Source organism: Papio anubis, unplaced genomic scaffold, assembly GCF_008728515.1.
Source record: "Papio anubis isolate 15944 unplaced genomic scaffold, Panubis1.0 scaffold172, whole genome shotgun sequence".
NCBI classification, from domain to species: Eukaryota; Metazoa; Chordata; class Mammalia; order Primates; family Cercopithecidae; genus Papio; species Papio anubis.
The window spans coordinates 11,338-24,628 of record NW_022161713.1 but is presented as its reverse complement, the minus strand read 5'-3'; the positions used below and the strand labels follow the sequence as shown (position 1 = coordinate 24,628).

General features: G+C 34.5%; 1 protein-coding gene across 1 annotated transcript in view; it reads right to left on the bottom strand.

Moving 5' to 3' along the window:
* LOC116272713 (protein unc-13 homolog C-like) overlaps positions 1-12,630 on the bottom strand; it is a 119,390-nt gene extending 106,760 nt beyond the window's left edge. The window contains exons 1-3 of the mRNA XM_031661477.1: positions 11,596-12,630; positions 8,048-8,163; positions 5,635-5,798 (exon numbers count right to left, since the gene is read on the bottom strand). Of these exons, the coding sequence (XP_031517337.1) occupies positions 5,635-5,798; positions 8,048-8,163; positions 11,596-11,797 (482 nt within the window). The 5' untranslated portion in view covers positions 11,798-12,630. The remainder of the gene's footprint in view (positions 1-5,634; positions 5,799-8,047; positions 8,164-11,595) is intronic.
* Positions 12,631-13,291: the final 661 nt, after the last annotated feature.

Below are 13,291 nucleotides of genomic sequence, written 5' to 3'. Positions count from 1 at the left end.
CCTACTGATGCAGGCTCCAGAACAAAGGGTCATTTTTATGTAATGGGTAGGGCTAATAATTGGTACCCTCACAGAAAATATTATGTGGAAAGAGGAGTGCTTTATAGTAAGCTGGCGGTAACCTGGAGCACTGGGACGTTCAGTCCTAATGCTTAGGTTTACCAGCAAAATAGTTTCAGACTCTTTTGTCTGATGAGAAATTCACAGGAGAAAAATTCAATAGTGTACTACCAGACTATGACTTAAAACATACTTCTCCTTATTAACTTCTTCTCCAAATCCATCTTCAAAGAAATGGGAATGTGCTCAAAAGAAACCAAGAAATCTCTAATAAAAGAGGAAGATTATGAAGTTACCTGGGGATCTGGCTAACCCTAAAGAGTATTTAAATATCAAAAGAAAGTACAATTTGATTTCTGTTTTTGATCAAATGGTGTCTAGGAAAATCCACAGATTTAAGGAGTTTTGTCTTTTTCAAAACTGGTAAGTATCCTTACTACACAGACAAGATACCATTTCTTCCTTAGAGCTGAGTTTTCCAATTTTGTTTTTTTTAAGAATTAAGAGGAACTAATTCTGAGACAGGCTTCAAATGTTGCGTTCTAGGTTTTGTTGTTCTTTCATTAGTTGGTTGGTTGGCTTTCCGATTACTTTTATTGTTGTTGTTCCTTGACACGAGGTTTCAGAACAACAGAAAAATACAGATTCATTAGTCAACCGGTTTAAATTAGAAGATAGATGTATTTATAAACAGTTTTTTTTTTTTTTTTTTTTTTTTCAGTTGAGTTAGTCCTTGACCAGCAATAGCTTAGGGCTCAAGTTACAGTTCAATTGCAAAAGGATCATTTTAAAAATATGGTGGAAACTATCTCTGAAAGCTGTATTTCAACTCCTGATTGAAAAAAAAAGTCAGTACTCTGAAACTTCCTCAAATTTTTAAAAATGATCAATAAATGTAGTGTGCTCTCACCCCTATTACAACATAAATGGTGACATAGAACCCTCTATCAGCTCAATTAAACTTTTCATTTTCACTTTGTTTTTGGCAACTGAAAAACTCTGGCATCTAGAAACACACCAGGAGAAGGCAAAAATAAATGGAATTCTGATAAACAACTTCTGCCTCTGATTCACTCAATTGCAAATATGTATTGAGTTTCTATCATGCAGCAAGGGAACTTCTTGTAAAACAGTGATGAAAGATATGATTCCTCTCTTCAAAATTTCAATTTGTAAGTCCTGGAATAGAATTCAAGTGTACTCCTATGCTGTTCCATTCTATTATCTTTCCTGGATATAATTACAGATTACAATTATATTAACAGATTAAGATAAAATGAGTACATGTATATTTTTGTACAAAAACAGTAATTTCTAATAACTAATGAATACCAATAAATAATATTGGTATTCATAAAATCTTTATTGGTACAACAGAGATTGTATCTATGTTGGTAGTAATTTCCTTAGGATTAATCAGATTGTCAACAGAATTTTTTTCTTCTGGCAAAGTAATGGAAAATTTTGTACTGACAAAGCAAAAATTGCATCAAAGTTAATTAGACAAGGGAATTTTTATTAAGGTTACTGCAACAGGGACAAGATCAGGCAAGGGTTTTTATTTTTTATTTTTTAAAAATTAAATCTCAAAGGAACAGAGAAAGAATTTACAACTGTAAGTTTTCCAAAGTAAATGCTCTAAGGGAAAGGAGGTCAGGGGCCTGTGGGTTTAGGTCATTTGGAATCTGCAACAGCTGGGAGGAGATGGACCTCAGGGCAATAGAGGTAGAAAGAAGCCTATCTACAGTTTTGCTAAGCTGGGAAAAACATTGGGGTTGTCATGGTAAGTATTTAGGGCTAAAAGAAACATGTGATACATAAAAATGTTTTTAAATCAAATGTATAACCAAAAGTACACATAATCTACCACATTATTGTCACTGAAGTGTAATTGTCAATGAATCACAAAACCTAAGGCATTCTTTTTTTTTATTTCTATCTGCCTTGTTTTCACTCCGTAGACCAGTGAATCTATGACCCTCAGGCCCTCATGCCAAACCCTGACCAAATCCTGAGTTTCTGTTTTTTAAAATAAAGTTTTATCAGCACACAGCCATTTCCATTTATTTACTTCATATCTATGGCTCCTTTGCACTAATACTGCAGAGCTAAGCAGTGTAACAGAGACTGGTACAACTACAAAATATTTACTACATGGCCCTTTACAGAAAAAAAAAAAAAAATGCCAACCCCAGCTTTTACACAGTTGTCTAGTGTGAATAGAAGTTTTTGCCTTTCCTGAGAATTGTAAATACAATAAGACACAATTTACCTGCAGGTCACTTGCAAATAAATATCGAAAATATTTTTTAAAAATACTTATCTTTTACTTAGATTAAGAGGCAAGATTTACCACATTATACAATGTAATAAAATAAGGAAGGGCTAATTCTCCTCTTTTCAACCATCTACGTGATACATACTTAGCATTTTTCTATATTCACATAACTATGTTTCTTAGAACACAGAAAAGATGGAAATGAACGAATCTAACATCAGCTCCCAGAGATATTTTGGAATAAATGTAACCTAATCTTTTCTTTTAATGGGATTCTATCCAGCAGCAGGTTCTTTTGATTTTTTAACCTACCTACCTTTCTTTAGGCAGAACAATTCATTTCCCTTAGACTGTTCATCATAGTTGCATTTTAATTGTGCTGTGACTTTATACTAGGTGTTCTGAATCATAGCCTTTGGCATAGGATGGAACAGATATCAAAGTCATGGACTCCTTTATGGTTGATCAATTATAAAACAAGCTCCCTCCAAAGTAGTGAGCTCCCTGTTACTGGATGTGGACAAACAAAGGGATGGTAACCATCAGTCAGGGAACCAATCACAAAGTTTCCAGATTTGAGAGGGAGGTTCTATCGGGAGATCTCTAAGGTTTCTTTGTTTTCATGTCTAAGAATCTATATATCTTTATTATTTAGCATAAGGACATTCTATGTACTGGAAAAGCATGCACAATTTCTCTATCAGTAATTATCATTCATGCTTACATTATGTTGTTCTAGAAATATGATTAGAGATTAAGGGCTATGAACAGCAAACTTTGAAAAGAAACACTGATAGCACTGAATCCATCAATTACTTTGGGAAGTATGCCCCATCAAGCTACCATTGACTTTCTTCACAGAATTAGAAAAAAACTACTTTAAATTTCACATAGAATAAAAAAGAGTCAGCACAGCCAAAACAATCCTGGCAAAAAGAACAAAGCTGGAGGCATCACATTACCTGACTTCAGTAACCCAAACAGCATGGTACTGGTACCAAAACAAATATATAGACCAATGGAACAGAACAGAGACCTCAGAAATACCACCACACATCTACAACCATCTGATCTTTGACAAACCAGACACGAACAAGCAATGGGAAAAGGATTCCCTATTTAATAAATGGTGTTGGGAAAACTGGCTACCCATATGCAGAAAACAGAAACTGATCCCTTCCTTACACCTTATACAAAAACTAACTCAAGATGGACTAAAGACTTAAACATTAAACCTAAAAGCATAAAAACCCTAGAAGGAAACCTAGACAATTCCATTCAGGACATAGATATGGGCAAAAACTTCATGACTAAAACACCAAAAGCAATGGCAACAAAGCCAAAATTGACAAATGGGATCTAATTAAACTAAAGAGTTTCTGCACAGCAAAAGAAACTATCATCAGAATGAACACGCAACCTACAGAATGGGAAAAGACTTTTGCAATCTATCCATTTGACAGAGGACTGATATCCAGAATCTACAAATAACTTCAACAAATTTGCAAGAAAAAACCAAACAGCCTCATTACAAAGTGGGCAAAGGATAGGAACAGACCATTCTCAAAAGAAGACATTTATGCAGTCAAGAAACATATGAAAAAAAGCTCATCATCACTGGTCATTAGAGAAATGCAAATAAAAACCACAGTGAGATACCATCACATGCCAGTTAGAATGGCGATCATTAAAAAGTCAGGAAACAACTGATGCTGGAGAAGATGTGGATAAATAGGAATGCTATTACACTGCTGGTGAGAGTGTAAATTCGTTCAACCATTGTGGAAGACAGTGTGGCGATTCCTCAAGGATCTAGAACTAGAAATACCATTTGACCCAGCAATCCCATTACTAGGTATATACCCAAAGGATTATAAATCATTCTACTATAAAGACTCATGCACACGTATGTTTATTGCAATACTGTTCACAATAGCAAAGACTTGGAACAAACCCAAATGTCCATCAATGATAAACTGGATAAAGAAAACATGGCACATATACACCATGGAATACTATGCAGCCATAAAAAATGATGAGTTCATATCCTTTGCACGGACATGGATGAAGCTGGAAACCATCATTCTCAGCAAACTAACACAAGAACAGAAAACCAAACACTGCATGTTCTCACTCAAAAGTGAGAGTTGAACAATGAGAACACATGGACACAGGGAGGGGAATATCACACACTGGGGCCTGTCGGGGGGTGGGGGGATAAGGGAGGGATAGCATTAGGAGAAATACCTAATGTAGATGACGGGTTGATGGGTGCAGCAAACCACCATGGCACATGTATACCTATGTAACAAACGTGCACATTCTGCACATGTACCCCAGAACTTATAGTATATTTAAAAAAAAAAAAAAAAAAAAAAGAAAGGAACACTGATTTTGGCCCAGTCTTCATTCATCATTAAGATGATTGAAATTGACTGATTATCTGGGCCAGTATCTATTCAGTTCACATGAAAACGAGATCTTGTTGTTAATATGAAAAAAGTCATCTAATATATGCATATAAATAATTTGCATATTACACCTGGTATATATCTGAACCACTTGCACTTATAAACTTAGACCAGGTCTCAAAAAGTAAATTACGGGGAAGTAACGAATACTTCTGTTCATAACTAAACCCTTACTGAAATTCAGTTCTGAATCCTCATTGAAATTATAATAAGTCATTTCTGTGGCATCACACTTTTCATACGGTTTGGGTTCTATGAGTGCTAAATAAATCTTTGTTTTACTGAATTAGCAGTACTGCTATAAATATGAGAAGGAAAGACATATTCTAATATTTGGAACAAGACACCATACTAGCTCTGGATCTGTCTCTCTCACTAACAGGCTTTGTGACCTTGGACAAACCAGGACTTTAGTTACCTCAGATATGGAGTAAGTCGTTGACTCTCAAACTTTGAAGTATATAAGAATTACCTGGAAGACTTGCTGAACCATAGGTTGCTGGATTCCACCCTCAGAGTTTCTGATTCAGTAGGTCTGGGATGGGGTGGATAATTTGCATTGCTAAGTTGCCAGGTGCTGTTGATACTATTTGTCAAGGAACCACACTCGGAGAATAGAACAAGGATTGGAGGATGGTGGTAATGAATTACCAAGTCATTAATATTTTACAGCTGTAAGAGTGAGTAGTCAGCATCAAACATGCACAGTGAAATATAATCCTCTTTTTAATCAGTTTCATTTGAATTAGAAGTGAGATGAATGCTCCTTTCTTTCTTCATATTTTAATAGAGATATTGACCACGTAAATGTTCTGTAGTACTTACGTCATAGCTTGATAAATGGATTCAATTCCATAACGCATAGCAAATTCATCAACTATTTCCTGGGAAGCATCATCAAAGAAAACCTTCCAGGCTTCATCCCCTTTGACTTCTGGGATTTTCACTCCACCATTAGATTTCACTTCAGTCAAGTAATGGAACAGATTCTAAAAGCAAGTGGTTTTTAATTGTTCAGTGATTCCTCAGAATAGGCCAGAAATATTTAACTAAAACTTTCAGTAAAATGCACTTGCACTGTCATTGCCTCTAATGTTTCATCAGCATCTGCAAGCAATAGGAATACCTCGAATTTTCATTCTAACTCAATTCATCTTTTATGCAAAATCTGCTTTGATTTCTGCCTGGGTAAAAGCACTGATATAAATATGGGAAGAAAGGACGTAGTTTGATATTTAAGACAAGATGTCATAATAGCTCTGGATGGGTCTTTGACAGTAACAGGCTTTGTAACCTTGTCAAGGCTTTAGTTTCCTCAGCGAATAAGACATTGGTTCGCAAACTTTAAAGAGAATCATCTGGAAGGCTTATTAAAACACACATCGCCGAGTTCCACTCTCAGAATTAGATTCTATTACACTGCAGTTGAGAGGTTAGTTAGAGGTGTCACTGGCGAGTCCCTGACGCAAATGATACTTGTCTTACATCAAAAAACAGGAGATGAGGCCGAAGAATGTACCCATATTCATGTTCAAAGTGATAAAATACCTTCCTAAGGTACTTTAGGCAGTAAAGTGGGGTGGGTCTATACGGAATCAATGATTCAAATATTTGTACATACCAAACCATTTGCAGAAGGAAGCGTTTTTGCATGAAATCATTTCTACATGATGGAGCATATTTTGCATTCAGGGATTCTGAGTAAATTATGGTGCCTTGGATGAATAATGTGATTTTGACTATGTTAAGGCAAAATTTAGCTCTGTAAATGATACTAAAGGGTTTGGGCTGCAAAATGGTAAGAGTAAGGGCAATGACATGAGGCTGAAAGTGAATGTTGAAGAATTTTGGAGTGATATAAAATTACTACTCTCAATTCCTTTTTGCTTCTAAGCTTAGCAACTGCTACTTTGATGAAGCCAGGGTAAACTGAAGAACTTTTTCTTAGATTTCGGTTCTTTCTGGTTCTTGGGCCAGTAGAAAATACTCTGTAAAGTGAAGTGTACTGCTATTTCTCTGATGGTACGCACACTTTAAGGCCAGAATTCTTCATCATGCCAGTTCAAGGGATTTCTTTTTCTTGGTCTGAAAAATGAACCATCTCTCATGAGGGAATGATATCACTGACCACAAAACTGTGATTATGAAATAAACCTAGGTCATATACCTAATTACTGTGTGATATTCACACAATTTGAACACTGTTCCTCATTTCTTTTTTAGTAAAATGGGGTCTATTTAAATGCATAAGTTTTCATGAATATATTTAGAAAAAAAATAATATGTAAAAAAGTAAAGCTACCTTTCAGTTGTCTTTTTCTGAGGAATGTACTTTGTTACTTTGAAAAACATGAAGAAGAGTACATTCCTCAGCTTCACCTATTTGTTGATATGAGACAAGTATTATTTGCATCAGAGAAAGTCTCCAGTGACACTTCTAACTAACCTCTCAGTGACAAACATTCGATCGAATCGCAAGACGATTTACCTGTGCTTCTATACTGAGACACAAAAGGGAACTGGTGAAACTGTGCTTTTGATTGATGTTGGATGGTACATACCTCTCTCTAAGCCAACTAGGCCCTACCTTTTGGGTGAGTAACCACATCTTATTCTCTCCATACTCATATGTTTGTGGAAAGAGAAGTTAACATGGAGGAGTGTGCAATATGTATGAAACAGTTTGTTGTACTCAGAAACAGGAAGAAAAATTAAGTGCTTATGACATTGGCTCCCAAAAGCCATTGAAACAGCACATTTTTATGTTTCTAGTTATAAATAGAGTCCTAATTAAATCTTCAATAAAATCTGAACTCTAACTCGGAGTTCTCAAACACAATTATGATTTGATCCTCTCCTGCATTACCAAACTACTGCATATTTAATGCTTCCAAAATATGTGGCATGACTCATTTCTTCAATCAATATTTTTATTACTCTCCTTCCCCTTTGGAAGAACAGTAATTTTTTTGTATCCACTTATGCATTATCATCTTACTGCCTATTCACACCTGCCTCACAGGCTTGTTCTAAACTCTCATTAGATGACAAGTTCATCAGGGGTAATACAATACATAGAATTTATGATATCTTAGTATATCGCCTGCTGCAGTATAGAGTCAGAACTCCAGGAACCACTCTACAAATTCAGTGATTTTTAAAACCAAATATTCTGTTTTATAATCCATAATCAAGAACATTTTTTATATTTTTTATTAGTAAAATTCCATTTATTTACCTCATGTAAACAGGTATATTGAATATGATACGGAGCAACCTTCTCTTCTCCTTTTATCTCCACATTGATTTTCAATCGTATGGCCCCAGATACAGCTGACTTATCTGTCCTTTTCTCTGATAAAGCAAAAAAGGAATTTGTCAGTCATGTCTGACAATAATGTTTTTCTCATATGACCTCTCAAAAGTTTTGAAAAAAAAAAAAGACTTAAGTAGCTAAAAACTATTTTTCTGAGTCAGAGTTGCTTGTTAAGTAACCATAATGAGACCGCATGTGGTAGGTCTTGCCTATAATCTCAGTGTTTTGGGAAGCCAAGGTGGGAGTATCACTTAATGCTAGGAGTTTGTGACCAACCTAGGCAACATAACAAGATCTAGTCTCTACACTTTTTTTTTTCATTAGGCAGGTGTGTTGGTGCTTGCCTGCAGTCTTAGCTAATTAGGAGGCTGAGGGAGAGGATGTCTTGAACTCAGGAGTTTGAGGTTATACTAAGCTATGATCACACCAGGGCACTTCACCCTGTCTAACATAGTGAGACCCCATCTCTATTTAAAAACAGAAAACAGTAACCATGATTCCCCTAAATACAATTTAAGATATTTGCCTATTATGTTATTGTAATTGTCAACTATCTTATAGATATTCCAAATAAAAAAAAAAAAACTAATCAGAAGACCCTGCCATTCTCATATATATTTCTGTGTACTTGATCCATTTATACAATGAAATTAAATAAGTTATTTGGCAATCAAAATTAAGAAAAATGGTGTATAAATAGGAAATTATTTTGTCTGAAAGCTGTCACTACTTGGTTTCTTTTCTTTCTGTACTTGAAAAGATGAGCCAAAGTTCTGGTTAATAAAAAAATGCTGCTAATAGTTTTCATTGTCAGTGATTTATAAAGACCGACAGTCTATAACCTAGGCTAATTTATAAGTGTTAGACTGTTTATTTGAATGGAAACAATGTATAGTCAATTTAGCCATAAAATGTATGTATGTGTTCAGTATGAACTGATCAATAGCTCTGAGATAAATAAAGGCATAAACTTCTAGGCTGTGATTGTAGCGGGGGGGTCCTAAGTTCAAGACCCATTTCTGGCAATCTGACCCATTTCACAAATGAAAATAGGATTTAGGTAAGTGACACAAAGTCAGTGCAGAGGACTTAAACTGGCCCTCTTTCTAAACATAGTTGTACCTTTAGCCATATAAGGTACAGTTAAATTATGAAGATGGCGTCCCTCTTATGGAACGTCTGATGACTTTTCACTTTTATTCTTTAATAGTCATTTGTGTTACAAAGATTCTTCCCTTCTAAGTGCCAGGATCATAAGTGATTTTCCTACTGGCTGAGAGGGAGTTGATTCTCAACAAATATTAAAATTCTCTGCTGGGGCCAAGAGAAATGCAAGACCTAGGGTCTTTTTGGTCACACACCTCTTTCCAGAACTCCAGGGGAAATTTGTTGGTTCTTTGATTTTTGACTGTTATCATCCCAAAGGATCTTTGGGAAGCAGGCTCCGCGTGGACACCCAAGGCTTTTGGTCAAAACTTCCTTTGTGTAGTAGAATGAATTTTAAGTGATGAGAAAGGTTGTATCAAGAATAGAAACAGGTTATTTGTTTGGATAGAAGGTATTCAGGGATTTTACACAAAGCTGAAAAAGGTAAAACCTGTACACACTCTCTCTTTTTCTCTCTCTCTCAAAGGTTAAACATCAGCAGTGAGGACAAAAACGTACTGAGGGTGAGTAGGTACAGACTTACAATATTGTGTTTCATCATATTTTCATCTCATAGACTGAAGGACAGTTTCAGCATAAGAGCTGAATGGCTGATTCTACTAATAGCAGCATATTCAAATTCCTCAGCAAGTTCCTGAATATATACTGGTACATGGTTTTTTGGGTTCTACTTCTTCTTCTTCTTCTTTGTTTTTTTATTTATATACAAGGTCTCACTGTCACCCAGGCTGGGGTGCAGTGACATAATCTTTTAGTTCACTGCAGCCTCAGTGTCCTGGGCTCAAGTGATCCTCCTGCCTCAGCCTCCAGAGTAGCTGTGACTACAGGCACATGGCACCATGCTTGGAGAATATTTTTCAAATTTTTGGTAGAGATGGGTCTCCCTATGTTGTCCAGTCTGAACTCAGACTCGTGGCCTTAAGCAATCCTCCCTTCTCGACTTCCCAAAATGTTGGGATTACAGGTGTGAGCCACTGTGCTAGGCACTCATATATGTTTTGTTAAAAGAATAAATTGGAGAAATTTCTGTTCTGACTTACAACTTTACTGCCTCAACCCAAGAAAATGTTAACGTATTACAGAAAAAAAAAGTCCATATAAAGATAAACCTCTTTCATAAAGAAATAATTAGTGAATGTTCCACAGAGTTAATGGCCTGAAATTTACCCTCAGTTAGTATCTCTATTTTCATATATGAAGTCATTTAATAGTTAAAACAAGCTTTGGGGGGGTGGATCATTATAGGAGAGGTAAAAATTCTACTCCAATCCATAAGAGTACCAATCTTCTTTAAGGAAGATTTCTTACAATAGTTTTGATAATTAGTTCTTAGTTTAACTTGAATCATCTGTGTTTAGATAAATTAAATATCTTTCTTTTGTTGCATTATTCTGTAATCTAGAGTTTCATGAATTTTATGTGACCTTCTCCTTTTAGTATGCCAATTATTTCATTACTAAAAGTATGCAGATTATTTTTTAAAGTCAAAAGCACTTTTTAATCTGTTAACATATGTTGGTATCCTAAGTGGTAATTCTTTTTAACCTGCGGAATGTGTCAACTATTTAACTCATATCCAGCCAGCCCTCAAAAGTTTAATTAAAACACTTTATAGGATATGATTAAGACATCTTCAGATCGTGCCTTTGCAGAAACTGAGGTGCCTCATATATTTTTACTACTATTAAATCACCATTGAAAATTCTATGTTATTATTCTATTCCAGTAAAAGTTAAATCAAAACTTACCTTCTTTAATTTCTGGTTCCATAATAATTTTTTAAAGCATTCCAGCTAATCACCTTCTCAATATCTTCATCATGAGAGTCCGCATGAGTTCACATATTTGCTTGGCTTTGTCAACTAAAGCCTACTTTTCTACTATCATTCGAAAGCAATTCAAAATACATTTTTCCTTCATTGCCAAAATTCCATCAATGGACAAGAAGGAAATAAGTCAAACAGCATTAAATAATAGAGTATTTGTTTCCCACATATTTGGCAAAGGTTTATGAAGCTGTAGTTCATGCATTAAAAATTAAGAATGCAATAACATTTTTCTCTAAAAGACATCTAGGTAGTTCTTAGAAAGGGTTTTCTCTCTTCACCTCAGATTTATCAAAGTCTTTCAATAATGTTGAAAAAAGAATAGCCTTTTCTTGTCAATGAAATGAATCATCTAAAGTCCAACAGAATGTCCTGGAAAGGCATTGGTTATATTTACTTACATGGGAATATAATGCATGCCACAGGTATTTAAGGGTTTTATTTAACTTGTTTTCAAGTAGATAAAAAAATAATCACCTAAGTTGTACCAGACATCCATTTCTCCACTCAAGGTCCTCACTTCTACAATTGTTTGTCCCAGAAAATCATCTGACTCCTTTTTGAAATGTTGCTTGACTCTGGATTTAATATCATCATCTTCATCCCATACTCTGACTTTGATTCGATCTGTGGAGTTATGACACTCACTGAAAATAAATGTGGATAAGTTAACAACCATTGAAAACTGCTCTAAATCGCATCTGATGTTAGTATTTTACTTTCTATCTATTCTAGAAGGGCACAATATACAACGTAATAAATGAGATAACCCATTGCATCTATCCATGGGATATTGCAGGCACATAATGCAAATACACTGAAGAAAAGTTAAATAATGTTAATAAGGGAAAATCAAATCCCATTCCATCCTATTTCCTTCAACTGATTTAGATATAATCAAATATCGGTCAGAAATCTTTGCTTGTGATATTTTCACTTATGCCATATTTCCTATTGACAATAGTTATCTTGATAAAAATATCCATGCTTGGAAAATTCTTCACCATAAAAATAAAGCTAATTTTATTGCAATGGGAGTTGAGAATGTGGACTTCACAGACTACAAAATGACAATAGTAGTTTTCTGAAGGACTTGAAAAACTAAAACTCCCAGTAAACACATAAGATATTATTAAATCAAGTAGAATTAGAGTAAAATCCTTCTGATTTAAAGAACAAACTGTACATTCTAGTCCGTTGTTAATTTCCAGGTTTCTTCCACCCTCTTTGGTTGAAGCAAGCTACTTAGTATTGCCTACACATATTGCGGACTTTTCTGACACTATGATTTTTGTATACACTCTTCCCTAGGCTTTTCTGCCTGTTAACCAACCAATCTTTAGGAATCAGCAAGTTAACTGATGATAGTATATCACTTTTCCTACAACTTATTGAACCATTTAGTTGTGATCAACTGTGTGCTCCCTGTGTATCCTGTACATGATTTCCTCTAGTACAGGTGCTTTATCTCAGGGTTCATGGATGAGTTCTGAGCATTCTTGAACTTGGATTAAAATACATATATTATATATATACACACACACACACACACAGAGAATATACATATTATATATTATCTATATAATCTATATATAGATATCTTTCTATATAATCTATATCTGTATTATCTATAATTAATATAGATATATGTATAAAACATGTATTTTATGCATATATGCATGCACAAAATGTATATAAATGTATTATATACATGTCTTATATATATGTATGCATAAAATACATGTTTTATACATATATACGCATAAAATACATATATAGAGAGAGGAAGAGATCTTTATATTTTCAATTATGAATATAGGCAACAAACTACAACAGCATTTTTGTCATCAATACAACCACAGATATTTACATATAACATTATAAGTGCTATGAACCTTAAAATATTATTTGTACCTATCATTAAACTAAAACTATGTTTCAATATAATTGATTTAATTCTATGAATTTTATTTTTTATATGAAAAGGTACATTTTGAAAAGACATCTATAGTTTTCACTAGACTTCCCAACAGGTTCATGGTGCAAAAAGTATTTAAGAATTCCTAACAGTATAATGTCTCTTCATTAACTTATAAGGCAAAATACTACGGCACATACAAGAATAATATTTGAACCTGACAGGCCTATATGTGAATTGTAGCACCACTGTTTC